This window comes from Lepidothrix coronata, unplaced genomic scaffold (genome assembly GCF_001604755.1).
Source record: "Lepidothrix coronata isolate B3197 unplaced genomic scaffold, Lepidothrix_coronata-1.0 Scaffold114, whole genome shotgun sequence".
Taxonomy (NCBI): Eukaryota; Metazoa; Chordata; class Aves; order Passeriformes; family Pipridae; genus Lepidothrix; species Lepidothrix coronata.
Window position 1 is genome coordinate 2,851,370 of NW_016690294.1, and position 20,466 is coordinate 2,871,835.

Consider the following 20,466-nt stretch of genomic DNA (forward strand, 5'->3'; position numbering starts at 1 on the left):
AATAATACTGCAGTAATTACTACTGATCTTTCAGCAGCAAGGTGAGGCTGACTCACGAGTTTTGGCAAAGCAATTTGCAACAGCCTTATGGAAAACAGCAGGGAAGTGGAGTGTAAAGGTTTTACTAGTATTCTGCAGTGAGGGCAAGTGGCTTCAATACGATAACTGAGGGCTCTGCTAGGATAGGCATGTGCAGAAATGTGGCTGTGATTCCACTGCCAGTGTCACTTTATGCTAAAGCCTTGGAGAGAGAGGCAGACAGCTGCCACCAGGATGTGGCTAGGAGCTGTGGGATGGACAATCACTGCAGAAGTCATTGCCACTTCTTTGCCCCTCCTTTCCATTAGCAGCACAAGGAGCAGCAAGTACCTGGTTCTACATAGCAGCTCTGCCAGCCTGTTCCCTGTCTGGATCAGAAACAGCCCCATAAACAACCCTATCCCTAACGTCTTACCAGTGGGGGTGTTCAGTTTCTTCTACACTATTTACTAGCCACTAACTTAGTAACTCTGTCTTCTTATGGTATCTATTATCAGGATCTTCCAGGTATGGCAGTGCAGACAGGTTCAGTTTGAATCCCAGCCATGCTCTGTCTATAGAGCACCAGTCATGCAGCCGAAGTTTTGGCCATCTCTGTTTTCCTCTGCCATTTGCAGTTTGCATGGGCCCCTAGAAACCAGATCTGCTACTGCCCTGAATATGTACTGGAAAAACAATGAGGTTGTAAGTGGTAAAGGAAAGTATTCAGTGTCACCTACAACACTGGGAAATTGTTTACCACTGAACTGCTTTGGTAGGGGTAGCACAAAACATCCATAGCCCAGAATGTAATCTGTTATTAAGTTCAGGTTTTACACAACAGTAGCAGAGTCCAACTTTCTTTTGATGAATCTGAATACATCTGGACTTGCCTAAAACAAGTGACTCAAAAATTTTTTAAGACCTGAATTTGTCTTACTATATTTTAAGGACTATGAGAAGACATTTTAAGAGCTGCAGAATGTTTTATTAAAACCGTATTGTAAGTGCTGGTAAAAAGTGATGGTTGTATGATGATCATACCTTATTCCTTCTTGGAGTTCCACTGATGTCAGCAAATCAAAAGAGCTCACTGATGAAAACACATTCAACACAAAGATGCTGCCCAGTAATAAAAAACCATAACATCAGCAAGCAAATCAGACAAGCCAAGAAGTTGAGGATACCTAAAGAGGGAGGAATACCAGATGCAGGGTGAAGGTGTGAACACTTTCAAAGAGATGCTGCCTGCCAGCATGTGGCTGGGCTTTCTCTAGGAGCCCTGGGAGCAGAGGGGGCTGTAGCTCACTCCAAGACTGAAGCTGTTTGAGAGTCTCAAGACATGCTAGTGCTGTGACCTTTGTTATTGCCCATGTGGCTTCTTACCCATTAGTCCTGCGATAGCCAGATAAGCCCAGTGCTGGTTTCCTGGCCTCGCTGCAGTCCCTTACCCGAAGGGAATCTGGGGTTTGATACCAGCTGGTGTCCACTGTTGCTTTCTGGCAGAGCCACGGCACAGAGGAGTGTGGGAACATGCTGGCTGCCGTGCTTTCATGTGGCCTGTGCTGTAAAACCTTGCAGTTCTCAGAAAGGGCAGAAGGAGTGGTGGGAGGACTTGAAGCTTAACCAGTCCTCTGGTTTTTTGCTGAAGACAATATTCAACTGCTGTTGAGATCATCCAGGCACAGTGGGAAATTACTGTTAGCTCTAGTTGTGCAGAGGTGTCTCTCTGCAGGTAACATAAAAAAAAGGCATACTGAAAGCTGGCATTGAAGTTGCATCCCCCCCAAAAAATACAGAAAATAGACAAGTAGCAGAGAAGAAATCAGAGAAGTCACTAAAGCATACAAAATCTTACCTGGTGCCAAAAAATGGAGTAACTGTGACAATTCTGCAGAAGCATGTTTATGTGGAAACTTAAAGGAAGTGGAAGAGGTAAAGCTTACAATACACACAAAGATATAAAATGCTTGAACTCTGAATACATAATCACTCATTTCTACACAGATATTAGAGAATCGGTTTTCTATTCAGTGAAAGCTTTAGTAGTTACCAGCACTTCTAGAAATCACAGGGAACCCTGTAAAAGAAGAAGGGGAAGGAATAGATGCTTTTTTCCTATTCTTGGAGTTTCTCCTGTTCCAGGTACTGGATTTACTTCATTGGGATCCTACCAAGCTGGAGGCTGTTCTTCCTCCATAGCATCGTTGAACAGCAGCAGAAAAGCAGCTTCAGATCGGTCATAGCAATGAGCAAAATACTCACTGGTGTCAAAATTCCCACAGAAAGAATTGTGACGAATGGAAAAGAGAGGATAGAAACTGGTTTTAACCATTAACATTCTCAACAGTAATTGGAAAGAGACCTGCTCTAATTGGGTAAAAAGTTATTGGAAACTTTTTTTTCTTTTAGACATACTGTTACTTTGTGCTCCTCTGAGGGATTAACAGTCTTATGTATCCTGGGGGTATTTTAAAGAAATTCCACTTTCAGTTGATCTTTGACTATATTGTGGTTTGTCCCTGTATTTTGTGTTTATAAACTTTATCGAATTGTAGGAGAGATCAGTCTGGACAAATTCATGCTGAACTGTAATATATATCTTCCTCTTTTCATGTTGACTTATAATCAAGAATGGGATCTCTAACATTTCCAAGACAACATTTAATATTCCTAAGGAACATGCTGCAGTTTGATAAATTGATGTGTGACATTTATAATACTTATAAAAATACTAAATTTTGGCAGTATATTAGAGGACAACAACAATATGCCAGCATTTGAATTCATTGTTGGCTATTGATAACAAATTCAACACTTAACAGTGGGGGTTTCCTTAATTAAAAGTAAAAAAAGAATGCAACAGCAGAGTGAAGTCCAGTGCAGGAGAATGCCAGATAAGGCTGTATACTTCTTTGGGCTGTGATGCCCTTTGGAGGTCTGGCTGTGTTATGAGGCACCAATCAATGCATTGTTGTGTAGCTGTAACTCCTGTTTCTGGAGTAGTGCAGTGTCACTGAACTGTAGGAATGTGTGACAAAAAGGATGATCCCGTGTCTAAAATGGAGGAGGGAGTTGAGAGATGTGGATTCTTTCTTTTCCGTTTTGACCTTTGAAAAGTCATTTAGAGGTAGTTTTCAAACATATGACAAGGTTTTGAGATGGAAAAAAGCTCCAAAGCCTACAGGATTTCTAACCTAAACCGGTCAGAAGGTCAAGGTCTGAGAGAAAAAAGTGCCACCGTGTCTCAGATTTACAAATCATATTTAAGCAGGAAAGTGTACGGGTTGTTGAGACCTCAGCTGGCAAGTTGCCACTTTTCTCCTCCTCCCTTGTAAGTGGAGGAAGAGAAGGTACCTCAGAGTGTCAAGATCCAGTTAGGCCCTTCGGAAATTTCTGATTGCAAGAGTCTTCTCTTTGTTTTCCCCCACAAGATGCATGGGAAGGTTGGCCTTTTAAAGAAGGCACCTGAAGTTATTAGCAGATACTGATGAGTCTAAACTTGCATGTTGCTGTCAATAGTAATTCTGAAATGCACTTAGTAAGCTGCCTTCTTAAGGGTATCCTTCCCTTAATGGCTGATAATTAGGCAATCTGCACTTGTAGCTATTAATTTGAAAGAGGTTTACAAGGAGGGAATTTTGAAATTAGGCTCATTTGAATTTTTTGCTTGACTAAATAGTATTTATACCTTAGTCAGCACAGGTGAACCACTTGAAAAGCAGACAGCAGAATTTAGCAGCTATAAACATGGCTTCAGGAAAATAAAGGCTGCTATTTCTTTTCTGACTGATTCTCTGTAGTAGTCTTTTGTTGCATGACTATTCTCATCTGTTAGATGTGTACATTTGTCTTTATCAACTCTTTAATTCTTCTTATAGGAAATTGATGGCAAATCATTACTGTTGATGACAAGAAATGATGTACTGACTGGACTTTCATTAAAACTGGGGCCTGCGCTGAAAATCTATGAATATCACGTAAAACCTCTACAGACACAACATCTAAAGAACAACTCTTTGTAGCGAATTGTCTCATTGGGGTCATGTTGTACCTCAAAGGAAAAATAAGCAATTTGGTTTCATGTGATGGAACTTTGTAAAGAGGGAATATATCTATTAAGAGTTTAAACCAAATTACAATATATATCCTATTGGATAGAGTTGGCAATATACTATATACTGAGTCTGAACTGAGAGAGGTGGTGTGTATTTTTTACATAGTACATAATGATTTTCTCTTTTAGGAAGTGTCAGTCAGCATGTTGAGATAGCTACATCACTGTATCCAGAACATAAGGGAGGTATGTCATTCTCATTTTTGAGCCAGACAAGTTCTTGATTTCATTAATTGAAATACAAAAAAAAAAAAATAAAACCAACCCCAAATAAAGTTTATAGGCATCTTTAGGAGAGAGAAACCAGTTAAAGTAGGTTTTGGTTTACACTGAAGACCTATTAATATTATTCCTACTTTTAATTTTAGGATGGGACTGACACTTGCCAAGTCACCCTTTTTTGCAGAGGGTCCTATTTTGACCTTATTAAGGTTTACTCGTGGTATGCTGCAATGTTTAAAGCTGTACATACAACTAACATAACTCCTTCGATAGCAGAAGGTGTTGCTGACAGGTGAAACTGGGTTGTGTATTTTTTGCTGTTCTTTAAATTTTCAACTTGTTTTCACCTGTTTTTAATAGTAGTCCAATGTAAAATATAGTTGGTTTTTAAAGGTTTGTGTTCCTTTGCAAACAACAACAAAAAAAGCCTAATTTTATTTCTTTTTTAATTTATGATTGTTTTCTAACATTATGCAGAAATTTGTAAAAAGTAAAATTCTGCACATTTTTAATACTGTCTGTCTTTGGTGTTGTAATGATTGGGGTTTTTTTAATGCTTTACTTAACAGTTAGAATACTTGTTTTAAGAACTGAAAGAAGCTGTCTCATCACCATACATCTCTGTTAAAAGAGAGTCTTGTTCAATCTGTTTGTACCAGTTCCCTATTTGATAGGTTGCTTGCTATATCCCAATAAAACATTGCTTATGTTTGGATTCAGTTTACTTTACAGGTCTTTTACTTTCTCTCTTTCTTTGTTGTGGTTTATTGGAGCTCCTGTTTTTCTCCATTTTCCTATTAAAAAGGTACCAAAATCTACTTAATATTCTATGTTCTTGTGATTACTTTTAGCATCACCTACCATGACATTGAAAGATTTAATTATTTTTGCTTTTTCTTATCTGGTGTTCCATAGTGCCGAAGGAGAAGCCCTGATCCCAGTTCACTGGTAGCACCTGTGCTTCCCTTACCCCTGTCAGAGCTGCAGAGCTGCTGTGCTAGCCTTGGTACACAGGTGATTTGATTTCCCCCCAGACCTCTGGGAGACAGCCCATGGATGGTGCCAAGCCCTGTCTGGGCTCACCGTCGTCTCTGGCCCAGAGAGCTTTGTGATAACCCCTGAAACTGGGGTGTGGGGTTGCATCGGTGAGGCTGAGCAAAGAAACCAGGAAGTAGGAAATAAGCTTGAGAGTGTGGTGACAGTGGAACTGATGTGGGAGGAAATGGTGAGGGGGTGCAGCTGAGAAGGGAGAAGAGTGCTGCTTTCTGCCAAGTGGGGAAAGGATTCGGGGAGAGGAAGGAGGAGCTCCCATAATCCCCTGCTTAGGTGGTGGCCCTGTCTTCACTCTGACTTGGCCAAGGGCGAGGTGGCTGTTCATGCTACAGTGCTCAGAGAGTTGCTTATGGTTTCTGGTGTTGAGATTTGAGAAGGGATAAGGCCATGTTAATGGCTATGCCATAGGTAAAGCTCATGGTATATGCTATGATACATAAACTATATACAGTGGCATGCTTTCTTGTATACTTTCAACCCTTTACATTGTACAACATATTTATTTGGAATTTGAGACAATAGGATGGAGATGTATTCACCATTTCTTTTTCTGTCCCTTGTACTGTTCTTACTTCAGGTATTGGTCTGTTAGCAGCAGGTTTGTAAGTCACGGTCTGAATTCTGCTTATGATTTTGTTTATGGTTGGTAGTGTCCAGAGGTACCTACTGGGAGTGGGCATCTTCTGCAAGACTAGATTCAAATAAAGAATCATCATTGCTACCTTGGGGAGTTTTGAGGTATAGTCTGTGTCAGGCTAATTGTGGACTGCAATTGAAAAATTATATATGAAACTCCTACATATTTTAATATAGAATTAGGTCTGTTTATGAAAAGGATTATGAAAAGCTGCGTGCAGCAGTCTGGACATGCCTGCCAGCCCTGTATTTGTAGAATTGTTTTTGGATGAGAATACATAATGCTGTGTTACTGAAGGATTAATTGAATATTCTCTTCTCCATTTGCATGTTTGGTGTGGGATTGACATATTTTGTGGATCTATGGATGACACAGAATTAAAAGTAAAACATATTTATGAGGGAGTAAAAATCTCTTCTGTGCAGACATGAGAGTGCATTTGATGATTACTGAGCACAGTTCTTTCTTTTAATATGTTTTAATGAGCAAATGAATTGCATTCAGAAACATCCAGATTGTATTCCCCTTTTCCTCAGCACCATTGAGTCACACAAGTAAAGGCGTAACAGAAAGCTTGCTGCGAGTGCCAAAGGGAATTTGCAGGATGTTGCTCAAAACTGTGACAATTTTTTTACTATTCCTGATCTTTATTGTAGTTTCCTACAGTTCTCTGAGCTTTCTAATGCTGCTGTTCCCTTTGTGCAGGTCACCGTTCTGGTTTTGTCTCTTACATTCTCCTTGCTGTTTCTGGGAGAACAAAAAAATCTTTTTAAAAGAGACTGGAGGGTTTGAAAGAGGAAGTCAAAGCCAGATTATTTTTAGCTACCATTCCTCTTGCAGAAAACACAGCTGCTGTTGAGATGAGGAAGCGACTGATAGGCATTACTTGGATACCATGTCAGTACTGCAGCTCTGAGTGGTAGCGCTATGCAGGAATCCAATTTATGACCCCCTTAAATGTGCCTGCAGCTAGGAGAGTCTCTCTTCCTTAAAAGCCCTCCCTGTGCTTTGGGTGATGGTTAAGCTGCCAGCTCTGACTGCTCAGCTGATACTGAGCATGACAATGGTCTTTGCTTTCACACCGAACCACAATTCAGAGAGTGCCCTCCTCCTGGAGGCATCTTTAAGGAGCAAAGCAGCAGTGAGCTACCCTGCCCTGCTGCTGCCAGTCAGCACAAAAACAGAGCCATGCTGCAGCCAAGGGCCTCCTGCTCCCTGTCCTTCCTCTTACCCTTTGTATAATACCAGCAGTGCATATCTATCACAATCTCTCGTGCACTTTTAAAAATTATTTGAAAGCATTACAGTGTGCTTTTTCTGATATAACGGTTGTGAAATATATATTGGTATTGTTCATTAGCTCTAGTCACTCTCCTCTCAAGCTGTAAATACACAATGCATGGCATACTCTCTTTGCATCCAAACGCAGTGCCACGTGCCACATGTAGAGCACATATACGGCAACGGTCAGCAAAGTATGGGGTCTGTGGCTGTGCCTGTCCACCCAGATCACTTTCTCAACCCAGAGAAAATCGTTCTATGTGCTGCTATCTCCCATCCCTGCATGTTATTGTTCTCCGTTTGTTCTCATGTGCTGCACTTTATCAATTTGTAGAAAATTCTTTGCTCCTGTAATTATAGGACAAGATTTGGCATCTGTAATGAAGGGAGCAGCTACCTGTGGATCACTCCTGGTTAGAAATGGCCCAGGCAAAACATCTCATTAGGCCCTCGCTCTCAGTGATTACTTGCTAAATGACCCTTCCCTCTTTTCAATACTTTTTCCTACATGTTCAGATTCTATCCAATCCTTTCACTCTTCTTCCTTTTAAAAATCAGCATTTAATTGATCTGTTTTTTTCAACACTTCTCTTTCTACTGTCACATTTAAGTTAGAATCACAGTTAATTTAAAATCAGAGTCATAATTTCTGTGAGTCTGGGGGGAGCTACAAAATGAGTTCTCATTTTTTAATGGCAGTGTTGTCTAAAATTTGAAAGCTGAGTCCGAGTAGGACCAGAAAAACATTACCTCGCTTTGTCTCTATTCTGGTTCTTTGCTTCCAAGTCAGAAAAGTAGTGCCTTCCCTTCCAGGAATGGTTTTTGGCCCAAAAGTCATGTGGAAATTAAATGACTAACTGTGCATGTGAACAATGTAACCATCACTGGCTCAGTAAGCAGCAGGATGAGTGGAGCGGGATAGGGAAGGATCTGCTCTACCCTTTCCTTCAGGGACAGTTTACACAGGCAGTGGGTTGGCGTCTGCTTCATCTAATGAGATGACTTGGGGCTTGGGGATGTCAGCCAAGAGAGCTCGTCCATATCCCATTCCATCCCACCCACGATCTCCATACACCTTCACCTCTGCGTTGCTCAGTTTTGACAACAGCTTCCCCAGAGGAGGTGCAAGGACAGTGGCTGTCATTAGCCCATTGGCAGCCTGCAAGGGCAGCTTCTGTTGGGAGAATGGGCAGACTGATTTAATAAATAGCTTTCATTCCTGTTGGGAAAATCTGTCTTCTTTTTAATACGATAATGTAACAAGGTCATTAAATTATTTTTTGTTTAGCCTCTATAATTAGGGAATTGATTTAGTGATGTTATTTGGATCCCAGATGTATATGCAACTCTCAGAATAGCATTGGTTGGTAGTCACTGTAAATTTGGGGAATACAGCTGTAACCTCAAACACCTGGAGAGCCCAAGGGGAGCACCTTGAAGACTGTAACTGGTCCTTGGTCTCCATGTGAGAGTTTCATTGCTGCTGGAGGCTGCTGGTGAGTACTGGAGACAACTGTTGTATTTACATGCTGCACTGGTGAGCATATTTGTTAAAGGAGCAGTCAGCTGTTAGAACTGCTGTATCATCAGCTGATCTGCTGAAAAGGCAACAGCAAATGTCTTGGCATTGGCAGGCTTGCACTCATTTCAAGATGTTCTCTTCCCCTTTTCGGATGATTGCTGTAATCCAGCTGCCCCTCTATAAACACTCTGCAGTACTTGCCATGTTGAGGACGCCTCTGACTTTGTAGCAGCTAAATAGTATCAAAAAAGGGAGGGAATGCTCATCATCTGCACCAGTCTCTGATTCGAGAGTAATGTGGCTTTGTCTTGTCCTGGTGGATGGCAGTAGGTGGAAGGAAGTAGAAAGTGTACTTCTAGCTGAGTTTGTTCCCAAGCTGGTGGTGAAACCACAGCAAGAGAAGTGTGGAAGTGGGTGTGGTCTAGCAACCCTGTTTCACAAGGATACTCTTAACTCCCTCCTCCGGTATAAATACCACATGCTGCTTTGCCTGGGCTTTCCTACCTGGAAATACGTGTGTCTAAAAGATTTGAAAACGTTGCAGGTGTACAGTGCTATTAAAACTCGAACTCTTGTCTTTTTCAGGCAGCTGTCAATGTTAATGGGGGAATTCATGCCTAATGCCACCCTTGAGAAGTGGCAGAAGCCCCTTGCAGTACTCAGGCTCTCTTGTTTTGGTTGTTGCATTTCCCTCTGCACCAAAGGTTTCTCTACTCCCTTATTTATTTGAGTCCCTCCGGTATTGTTTGGTTTGGATTTTCGGTTTAGTAAGAACTAACCCCAGCTCCTGTTTTTTATTATTTGATTGCCATTGATCAGGCGTACATCAGCTGATCTAGTAAGTGTCATTTATGCATGTATTTTATATGGGAGTGGGGGTGTGTGTGCAAGCACTCAGGTACGTGTGTTGTCTTTCTCAGTCTGCTATGAATGAGGTTCAATCTCTGAATTGGAAAACTGTTTATATTATAGCTGAGATGTGAGTTGACATTTTTGATCCTATAGCTGGAGACATTTAATAGGTGTCCTTTCTAGATACAGCTGTGCATTTCCCAGCTGTTGTTTGTGTACAGATAGTGGAATTCTAAATTCAGAAGTATTTATATTGAAAGTTCTAGCCAGAAACAGGTTTTTGGTCACTTTAACTAGTTCAGTTCAACTTTGAATCAGAATTATGTACTCCTGATAAAAGCAAGATTAAATTTTAAAAAGAAAAAGACAACTGTAAAGAAGGAAAGAAAAAGTAGCTGGAATAGTTAATAAAAACTGACAGTTTTAAATGTATGTTGGAAAGTAGGTAGCCTGAATATATAGAGAATAATACAGTCAGGGAAAATAGAGCACTTGTGCTGACCCTGACAGTGACATTTGCTCTCTGTTTTAGATACTGGCTGACGAGTTTACCTGGTGCATTTTATCTGTGTGACGTTGGTTGCGCACAGAGCAGGATCAGCAGCTGAGGAGGGCTGTGGTTGAACTGTCAGAATTGAACAGAAACAGGATGTGGAAGAATTGGATGCTAAAATGATAATATGCTTGTGTGTGTGAAATACCCTGTTTCTTGGTAGGACATTTCAGGCCCTATAACCTATTGGGATGTAGCCCAGGACCAGTAAGGTTCATGTTATCAGTGAGAAGTTGTATTTTAAATAGCAGTTTTACAATCTGCTAGCTGCTGCTCATTTGCATCAAGTGTGATTTCATCGGCAAAGCGTCGCAGCTGCTTCTGAGTAAAACACAGTAAGCAACTTGACTTGCTCCTCTGGACAGGAACTGAAAAAAAATCTGTCTCAGTGAAATTAGTGCAAGTCCATTGTGGAGACTGAATCTGATGCAGCCTGTGGGAATTTGGTCAAATTTCAGGCCCAAGTAAGTCCGTCTGAGTCCCATTTTCAAGAATGATTTATGCCACTGTTATCTGAATCTAATTGCCATATGGAAAATTTGGGTTGCTTCTGATTGCCCAAGTCCTTTCTTTAGAAGCTGCCCACGTAAGTGACTCAGGTTTGCAGAGCTGGATGGAGCTGTGCCGAGATGCTTTTAAGGACTGACTGATGTCTGCGTGTCTGTGGAGGTTTATACAAACCACACTGAATGAGTGTACGTGTGGGCTTGTTGCCACAGGAGAGTCTCACTAAACAACTGGTTACTGCTTTGTGTCCTCATTCTGCCATGAACGTTAGTCCACCACTACCTTACAGGCCCACAAATGAAGCACAAAGAGTAATGAAGGAAGCCTTCTGCCTAATGCAACAAATTTCTCATAAAGTAGAAAGGAAGTAGGTTGTGCAGATCTGCCTTGTTTTGAAGGGAGGTAAACGCTGGAATGCTCAGTAAGATTATTTTTCATGTATTGTTCCATCTGTTGGTAGTGAACTGTCATTTGGAACAAAACTGGTCTCTTTTTGAAGTAAAATTGGCTGAACTAAAATATTTCTTTTACTTACAATGTTTACATTTATATATAGTAGTAAATGGTAAAGAGTCAAAAGCTAGTTTGTTTTTTGATGTTGCTCTTTATTCGCCCATAAAAGATACATTAATAAATTACAAGCACCTAGAAATGGCAGAAGTAGCAAGATGTAAGCCCACAAGTGCAAAACAACACAATCTAACAAGGTAAGCAAGAGTGTCCACAGCAAAAGCTAGAAGTGTAGTAAATAAAGCTTTCAGAATTGGCTAGTGACCAGAGAACATCATATCTGGGACAGTTTCACTCTGTGGTGTCATTTATCCTGTTGTTTTTCAGGAGATACCTCAGGCTTCTGAACAGTGTGTTCCCTTTGCCTCTGTTATGTCCTGCTCACCCAGGCAAGTTTCTATCTTGCAAAGCACCTCAGAATGTCACACAGTGCAGGACATCTCTCTCATACTTGGTGCCTGTGAACTTAATAATTGTACCCAGAGGAATGCTGCAGGTCTGCCAAATTCCAGAGGCACAAAGGCAACTGAATTGCAGTTTTTAGAAGTTGCTTTGGGCACTTCCCATTGGACTTGTATACTGTCACATGGAGTCTGTGAAAATGGTGCTCAGAGAGAGTGGGAGCAGTGGTCAGACACTGTTAGAAGTGGAGCGAGATTGCTGTTGCAAATGTGCCAGCCCAGTTTGCAAGATGAGAACTGTTGACTGTATAGTTTTATCTCTATGTTCAGAGCCATCACCTGGGGTAACTAAAGTAACATAAGCATTGTCTGCCTGGCTGGCTTTCTGCCTATCCCTCCTCAAAATAATAGGGTTACTTGGGTTGACTCCTGCCTGCTCAGAAGTCATGATAAGATTATTAGAGTAAGGAAAATTATTTAATTAAGCCTACAGAGATAGCCCAAACCCTCAAACACCTCAGCGATTAATATAGAAGTAGTTATATAGTAACTTTATGATCTGATGAGCAGCAGCAGCAGCATGCATGCAGTCAGAATTCATGCAGAGAAAGTAGTCAACAGCTGTTAAATATTCACACCACAAAGGAGATATGAGAGATACTTTTTTTTCCTGTTTTTCATTTCCTGTGCAAAGAAATCCATGTCTGACTGATTCCCTGTTCAGTCACTGGGTCAGAACCTCAGCTCTGTAGGTCAGTGTGGCATCAAGGGGTTATGACAGGTTATGTCAATGAAACAGCAGGTCTTGTGCCTGTATATTCATTTTACTGAAGAAATATTAATAAATAGAATATACAGAGTTTCTGATTTTACATGTCCAAAAATATTGCAGTTATCAAATTATTTGTTTTGTTAAGAGGTCTGGGAATAGCTAGTTTAAAAATTAATTGGCTATAATGTTTTCAGCTGGGATTTTCCAAAGAGCGTAGGGGATTTCAATCTGCAAATCACACTGAAATTCAGGAACAGACTTTGATTTCCGAATTTCTGAGGGTTCTTCATAAATCCCATCCTCAGGAGTTCATAGAGGGAAAAGTAGTCAGCAATGGAAGAGGCCAATAAGGAGTAAATATTGATAGGAAAGCTGTGCTGTTAAGTTTATCAGGAAGGTGTGAGCATAGCCAAGAGGTTTAGTTTCCCTGGGCAGCTGCCAGTCCAAATTGACATTTCCTCTCATCTTTCAGCACATGGCCTTGTGCTTCAAAAAACTTCTTCCTGCCAAGAGTGCAAGCACAGGAGCCATAAGGAGCTTCCACAGGAATCAAAACCTGAGGGGAATGAGCACAAACACATAGGTTACTTTTGAGACAAAGTCACCTGCCAGGCCCTTTCCTTCTCTTACGAACATCAGTGGTGGATGTTGATGTTATAACAAGTAGAGGTGAACCTATAATGTTCACCTGAAAGAAGGCAAGGATGGGAGAGGATGGAAGCAGTATCCCAAGACTTTGGAGGGAGACTAGAGCATAAACAGACTATAGACTGTCCATGCAAAATGGAATAGCCCTGTTTCTCTCTCACAGGAGGATATTGTAACAGACCTTCAGCTGGACCTGGCTGGCAGCCACAGCAGCTGTGGAGGGAGGAGCAAATACATCTCATCCCCTATATCTCTCACCCTCTACCTCATCCCAAGCTTGCACCTTGTCCATGTTGGACCAACCTGCCTTAGCTCCTAATGGCTACAGAAACATCCCTTCACTGCTCCCTTAGAGTGCTGGTGCTCTGTCACCCGGAGCCAGCCTGTGGCCTCGCTGACCTACTCGTAACCCGCTGCACCAAGGATGCTCCCTGGCCTCAGTGGTGGTGCCAATGGAGCAGAAAGAAGAGCCACAGTGGGCTGGCTTTTCACACTGCCTGGCAATGGGAAAGGATGCCATGGTGCATTTTGCTTGGTTAAAACTGCACAGGTTGACATTATAACTGAAAGTCAAATTCATTGGAGAAAACGGAATTGATTTTTCAGAGAGAGTCTCTGTTACAGATCCTTTTGATGTCCAAAGCATTCCACTGTGCTCCTTTAGCTTTTATCAACAATGCAAGAAGGCAATTAATTATTCTTTCGTAAACTGTAAACCTTAGAGGTAAGGTGGAGCTTTTACTGGGGCTGGGTGAGAAAGTTTGCTCCCTCTAGCTCTGCTGTGTACAGAACTGCTGCTGTGCTTTAAGGCTGAGTACTTCTAAAGAGTGCAGGCAAGTTATATTTGAAGCATTTACTTACTTCTTTGTCATTGGTCAAGCCTAGATTCTTCATGTCTAGGACATTATAGAAAGTGTTGTTCAAGACCACTTCTATGACCTGTACCTGAAACCATGAAAACGGATGAGACAGTGAATTAGGGCACCTCTTCAGCAACAGCCTGGCAGGCTTTTCACTTGCTGTAGAAAAAGAACAATGCAGCCCTCCCAGTACAGTTGACTAAATGTAATCTAGTGAACATGTGTCGTGTAGGACACCTTTCACTTTTACTCAAGTGCTGCCAAGCACTGAGTGATATTCTCCCCTGTTGTGTTCACACCTGGGAAGCAGCATAGGAGCTTCTCAGTGTGTTCATGTTTTTTCTGACCATCTGGCTGTATCACCAGTTTTCAGTCTGACAGAGGAAATAATAGTCTCATGTTTGTTTCTCGCTTATCCAATTAACATTCACTATTGTTTAACTAAAACATCATAAGGAGGAAAGAAGATACCTGTGACACTTTGGAAAGGACAAGCATCTGGATAGAGTTGACAGTTTTCTGATATGAGGGTGAATATTCCCCACAGTCAGGTGGTCCGGAAAAGGCTTCAAGGATACATTCACGGATTTTGTTCCTAGAGGTAACACAGGTTCTTACAAAACTTTGTATCAGCTCTCTCTAGATCCAAAATGTTTTACTGTGAGGTGGGGGTTTTGTATTTTTTGTGTCTTTGTGGAGGAATGATTTATTTGTCCTGTCACCTCCAGATTCTTCCCAGGTCTCCCCCACCAGCTCTAGAATTCACAAGCAGGTTTTGCTAAAAGTATTTTAAAAAATCATTATTTTATTCTCCAGATGTGTTCTGTACTGAACACTGAACTGTTCATTTAAATCCTGTCCACTGAGGCAGCATCAGAGAGAGGAGTACCCCCAAGACATGCCTCTCACTCCTTGTAACGAGCTTAGTGCCGCCACTGAGACCTGCAAGTGGCTGGTGCACAGCAGATGCAGATCTAGCCCTTACACCTGCTGTATTGTATAGAGGGATTTGTGGCCATAGATTAGGTAATCAGTATTACTTGGTAAGACATATACCATAGGCAGTCAAAGTCAAAATCCTTGCATTCGCCATATGACCACTTGCAGAAGAGCTCTCCACATAGAATCCTGTCATGCCTTTCAGGAAGTGTGGTGTGTTCATTCTTATAGAAGCCTTCAAATCCAGACTGTGTCGTCTTCATAAGTTTCAGGTCTTTAATTCCAGCAAAGACGACCAGAGGACCTGTGATCCAAAATTACAAGACAATAGGAGCTCATTTTCAGGCAGAGAGAAAAAAAACTCTGGGTGATACTTGCAGTGACAGCTCCAAAGCCAGAAGGCAAGTAATAATTTTCTGCACACTGATGTTAGCAGAATGGTAAGAAACAAGACAAAAACTACTGAAGTCAGAGCTCAGTCCAGAAAATGGAGAATCCCACCAATTGACCTGCACTTAAGGAAAGCTTTTTTATCTCACCTGCTTGGAACTGGGACATGCATTGGGTTGGCTCCCACTGATGTCAACTTAGGAATGACTGATTTCTCTAAAGGGAAATGAAATAGGCTACTAGTGCTGTGGTGTACAGGAGAGGTATGGTGCCCCTTTTCTACCAACACAGACGAGTGCAAAAACAATCTGTGTAAAGGCGGAGCCTCAGTCAGAAATTTGCTTTACATAGCCATCCTGTTGGGAGTTTTGCATCCCTGAGAATGAGAGGGCGAGGAGCCAGTGCAAATCCCTGCAGCTCAGCTAATGAGCAGGAACTGGCATCGATGCCACCCACAGATTCAAACTGACAGTGACTTTGCTCTTAGCCACTACTTATAAATGTGCTGTTGTGGATCACTGCTGCATGAGTGCATTACCATCTCCTAAAGATCAAACAGTTGTGTCCTGAATGTTTTCTCCTGACACACCTTCTGAATGGTGGCTAAAAATTATATGCAGTCAGTCATTTAGAGCACACCAAACTGATAACTGAAAATTTCACTCACCAGAACTGCCAAAAAGCAGGTTCAGAAAGTAGAAACTTCATGGCATGCAGGCTCATCTCATTCAGGGCCTGTACAGACAGCCAGTGGCTGAAGCCCAAGCTGCTGTTTCTGTGCTGCTCTTGGTGCTCGCACTAGCTAGTAATCCTTGAATACATCTCGTGCATAGTAATCCTGCCTTGGACTGGGAAGACTGACAAATTTTATCTTTAAACCATATCTTTGCAGGAATTTATACTGGAAACAATTCCACTGTGGTAGACGTTTCTCAACTGCATGATTGTTTAGAGATTTGGGTTTTTTTAAACTGCTCCGTAACTGGATATTATTGAAACTGCGTCTTATGTTTCTTTTATCTATCTTTTCTTGTTTACGTTCATTATTGGTTTTGAATGAGTCTATGGAGGTATAGCTGTAATTTTGCCTGTATTGCCCAGTTATTTACCAAAGCCTTAAAAAGATGTAAAGAAGAGACTGTCCTTGGACAGGATATTCTGGGGTTTGTTCAGATCTTGATTAATTTATTGCTTGGGTATAAGATTGTGATACACAGGTATTAATGTAGTGCAGATTCTATCAGTGAAACGGGAGATACATTTATCCTATAGTCAAATACATAGCCTTGTTTGAAAGAGCTCCTTGCAACAAAAGACTGAAAGGCTGTGCAGCAATCAGCCTGGAGCTCACTCTGAAGGATGTAACACCTAGGCAGAGTTTCCAAGGTGAACAGCCCACGTTGTGCTTTCAGTATGTTTTGTGCTTGTGCTGTCTTCAATTGTCAAATGTTGACTCTCTTACTTTTGATGTTTTCAGTTTCCAAAACACTCTGAGCCTTTTATCAGCTGATATAATGGCAAAAAATAAGTCTATTAAGTCTCACTAGGTTTTGTTTTTTTTTTTTTTCATGATGAGAAAAGTGTTAAAAGATAGGATTAACTGAGAATTGAACTCCTGTGTCTGGCTGATAGGTGCATAGGAGGATGCTAAATATAGAGAACATTCTCCTAGAAAAAAATAAAAGTGATTCAAATATCTTCTCTTTGGTTATTGTTCACCTAGGCAGGGATTCCTAAAGAAACAGCTAAAGGGCTACATGAAGGGAAATCTAAGAAGGAAGAGTGGTTTCTTCAGTAAGCCTTAAAGGCTTTCTGTTTGTGTAGAATCTGAAATTGCAGAATTTCATGCTGAATTTTCAAGATGATGAAAAATGTAATTGAATTTACATTAAGAGCAGCAGCTTTTCAAGAAAGCATGAACTCTTTTTCTTTCTTTTTTCCTTTTCTTTCCTTTTTTTTTTTTAGTTCAGATTTCTTTCTTAACATTTTCCAGACACCAAAGTCAATACTATTGACGATGCCAGAAGTACCGCAGTAGTTAATGTTACTGGTAGCATTAAAAGAGATGAGGCCAAGAGGCACTGGAGACTTGTGTTTTTCCTCCCTCCCTCCTTCCTTCCCTCCTTCATTTTGGAACACAGGGACAGTGCTCAAATGTGCCTTTCAAAACTTGTGCCCTGTCTGCAGCTGAAAGTGGTCTTGCCACTGGTTGTAGGATGGGAGATATTTCTAAGTTACGATAGTGCAGTTGAGATAGGTACCAAACTAGTGCCTAAAACCTCTAAACCTATTGTGTGAAATGATGTGGTGGTCTCAGCTCAGTTCCCAGGAGTCTGAGAGATGGGTTAAATGAAACACCATCACAGTGAGACTGAACTTACGTTCTTGTCACGAGCCATAGCAAGTAAAGATAATTTTTACACTTCCTTTGGAATGCAAATTTATGGACAAGACAGTTGAGCTTGAAAGCTTATGTCTTTTAAGTATCACGAAAATCTAGTATTTTCATGTGAAAAATTGTTTGCATGTAGACCTGAGTGCTCATGATGTTCAAGCTGGCCTGGCTTGCAGTAATGGAACTGCAGCTATCTTGGCAATAAAATTAGAGCACGTTGACAGGGGTTTGAAAATAACTGCAAACTATAGGCAGTTGGCCTGCAGCAGTGGGGCATAGAGTAATGATAATAGGGGGACTGCAGAATATACCATAGGGTAAAAAAGTAAGCAGCCTGTTCTTGGAAGGCTATTGAGTCCTGTCTCAATATAAAACAGTTCTGCTGGATGTGCTGTTGTAAGCATTCTGTGTTTGGAATGTACGTACGAATGTGAGCTACATTAGTTCTTCAGCCGTGTCTCAGAGATCAAGAACTGCAAAATAGACTCTAGAAGTATCCTTTGTTTTAGACCTGTGGAGCGTTTTGGCTGTGCTGTAAGCCCTGTAACGCCTGTAGCTCTCTCTAAAGCCATCTTCGTCTCTCATTGGCAGAAATATTTACTGAGAAGTAGGGGAAGTTGCCAATTTTTTTTCTCACCATTTCGGCACTGCTCAGCTTCACAAAAGCGGATCCCATCAGGAACACATATGAATGAGTGGATGTGAGGAACACCATTCTGCAATTTAGAGCAGACATGTAAGTAAAAGTGCCATAAATACTATCTTAACTGGAAAACAGGAGCTAGGAGAGCGAGGAATGGCTACAGCAAAAACAAACAGAATGTATTGGTATTTTAGATACCTCGTGCAGGCGTTGCCATGGTACTTCTTGAACGTAGGTTTTGACGTACACCACTTGGCAAAATGTTGTCATGAAGTGATTGCAGATATCTATAGCAAATTGTTCTAAACTCGGGATCTAAGAGAGCAAACAGCATTATTAGAAAGAAGCAATTACCTCATGTACAAAACTAGATTTTTCTGGTTGCTGTAAATATTTGAGAGGAATCAGTGTAGTTAAAAACACAGATTTCTCTTATTCCTGGCTTGGTGCACTGTGCCCAGTCATTTGACCAGCTTGCAGCACACGCTGCAAATAGCAGCTCCAGTTGCATCAAAAACCTCCTGTTCTGTGGTACAGTGAGCTGCAATCCTTGGACTGAAATTAACTGCTAGCCTTACGCTTTGAGGATATAATGCTGAAATAATTATTTCAGCATAGTGAACAGTAATTATTCTGATTAAGTTTTACGTCGTAGAGATGGGGTTTCATTACAGAGACAGACAATTAGCGCTACAGATTGTCATTATGATAGATGCAATTGGTGAAGTAAGAGCACAGTTAGAAGAATTAAGAGGAGTCTCACATGCTTTGAGACCTGTTTAAAAATGCTATATAGGAAAAATGAAGTATTATGTGCTAAAAATTAAAAAAAAGATGGATCTTATATGATAAAATTACAAAAATAATGTTAATTGGGAGGAAAAAAGGAGTCTGCAGCGGAGGAGGAGAACTTGTCTCTCATATCGCTGAAGACGACTTCAGTGCTGATCTGACATGCCAATTAAAATTAAAAGTATAATGAACACTTCCAAATGAAGTCATAAGAAACAGCAAGGCTAGTTAAAAAATAAAAAAATACCCCATTTTTTTTGGCCAACACAAGGACAATATTCTTTATGGTGTCTGTAGGTATCACAAGAGAGTTGTTTCCTTCCAGGTACTCCTGAGGAGAAGTCAGACGGAGATGTGTGCACACTTCCACTTCTTTAACGAAATGCTTCTTCCCCTCTCTATGCAGGCGAAGGAACTTAATTGTGTTTTTGCCATATTCACAGTTGAGGACTTCTACATCCTTGATCTGCAGAGAAAATACACGGCAGTTGTAAAGGAACTCAGTAGAAGCCTGAGTTATGCTCAGTCAATGAAACATAAACAATGTTTATGGCCTTTATTTCTGTGGTTACCTGTGATAATGAGAATATTTCCAGTATAAATCTCAAAGTCCTGATGGGAAGAAAAAATGCTTTAGGAGACCATTATTACATCAGTAGCAGCTGTGACAAAATTTTAATATATTCTTGGGGCGAGATAGAACAGGAGTAACAATGAATTAGTCTCTCATTTGTCATCTTTGAATTAGTTCTGACTGTAGACCTTGAATCTCCCTTCCATCACCTCTTTCTGAACCCAGTGTCCCAGTGCACTCTGTCACCTCAGGTTACAGCCATGCAGAGGGCAGGCAGCATTCACACCTGCACCCTCCACGGGCACCCCACCTGCCAGGCTGGGCTGCCTCTCTCTAGAGACAGCTCCCGATTTTCCCTACCACCAACAACAGACTTTCCCCACCTCCTACTCCTCTGGCCCCCAGCTCTCCCTGTGCTGCACTGAGCCCTCTCTGTTTTCAGCAGAAGCTGCAAAATGCAGTCAGTGTCCTGCATGGCAGAGCCCCTGGAAGCGGCAGAGCCCAGCAGGCACTGCACATCCGCAGGGACAGCTCTGCACACCCCCAGGGACAGCACTGCACACCCCCAGGGACAGCACTGCACACCCCCAGGGACAGCACTGCACATCCCCAGGGACAGCACTGCACAGCACTGCACACCCCCAGGGACAGCTCTGCACACCCCCAGGGACAGCACTGCACACCCCCAGGGACAGCTCTGCACACCCCCAGGGACAGCACTGCACACCCCCAGGGACAGCTCTGCACAGCTCCAGGGACAGCACTGCACACCCCCAGGGA

General features: G+C 41.6%; 2 protein-coding genes across 6 annotated transcripts in view; one reads left to right on the forward strand and one right to left on the reverse strand.

Moving 5' to 3' along the window:
* SAMD13 (sterile alpha motif domain containing 13) overlaps window positions 1-18,610 on the forward strand; it is a 29,574-nt gene extending 10,964 nt beyond the window's left edge. For 3 of the 5 annotated variants that reach the window (XM_017824891.1, XM_017824893.1, XM_017824894.1), the window contains one exon: window positions 3,900-5,075. In XM_017824891.1, coding sequence (XP_017680380.1) covers window positions 3,900-4,043 — 144 coding nt within the window. In that variant the 3' untranslated portion in view covers window positions 4,044-5,075. Of the gene's footprint in view, window positions 1-3,899; window positions 5,076-5,272; window positions 5,372-18,268 lie in introns of those variants that run through there. The other 2 variants (XR_001876375.1, XR_001876376.1) reach the window with 2 other exon arrangements.
* Window positions 12,776-20,466, reverse strand: part of LOC108502196 (uricase-like) — a 12,521-nt gene continuing 4,830 nt past the window's right edge. The window contains exons 2-8 of the mRNA XM_017824848.1: window positions 19,360-19,578; window positions 18,519-18,635; window positions 18,315-18,393; window positions 15,010-15,196; window positions 14,425-14,548; window positions 13,955-14,038; window positions 12,776-13,001 (exon numbers count right to left, since the gene is read on the reverse strand). Of these exons, the coding sequence (XP_017680337.1) occupies window positions 12,864-13,001; window positions 13,955-14,038; window positions 14,425-14,548; window positions 15,010-15,196; window positions 18,315-18,393; window positions 18,519-18,635; window positions 19,360-19,578 (948 nt within the window). The 3' untranslated portion in view covers window positions 12,776-12,863. The remainder of the gene's footprint in view (window positions 13,002-13,954; window positions 14,039-14,424; window positions 14,549-15,009; window positions 15,197-18,314; window positions 18,394-18,518; window positions 18,636-19,359; window positions 19,579-20,466) is intronic.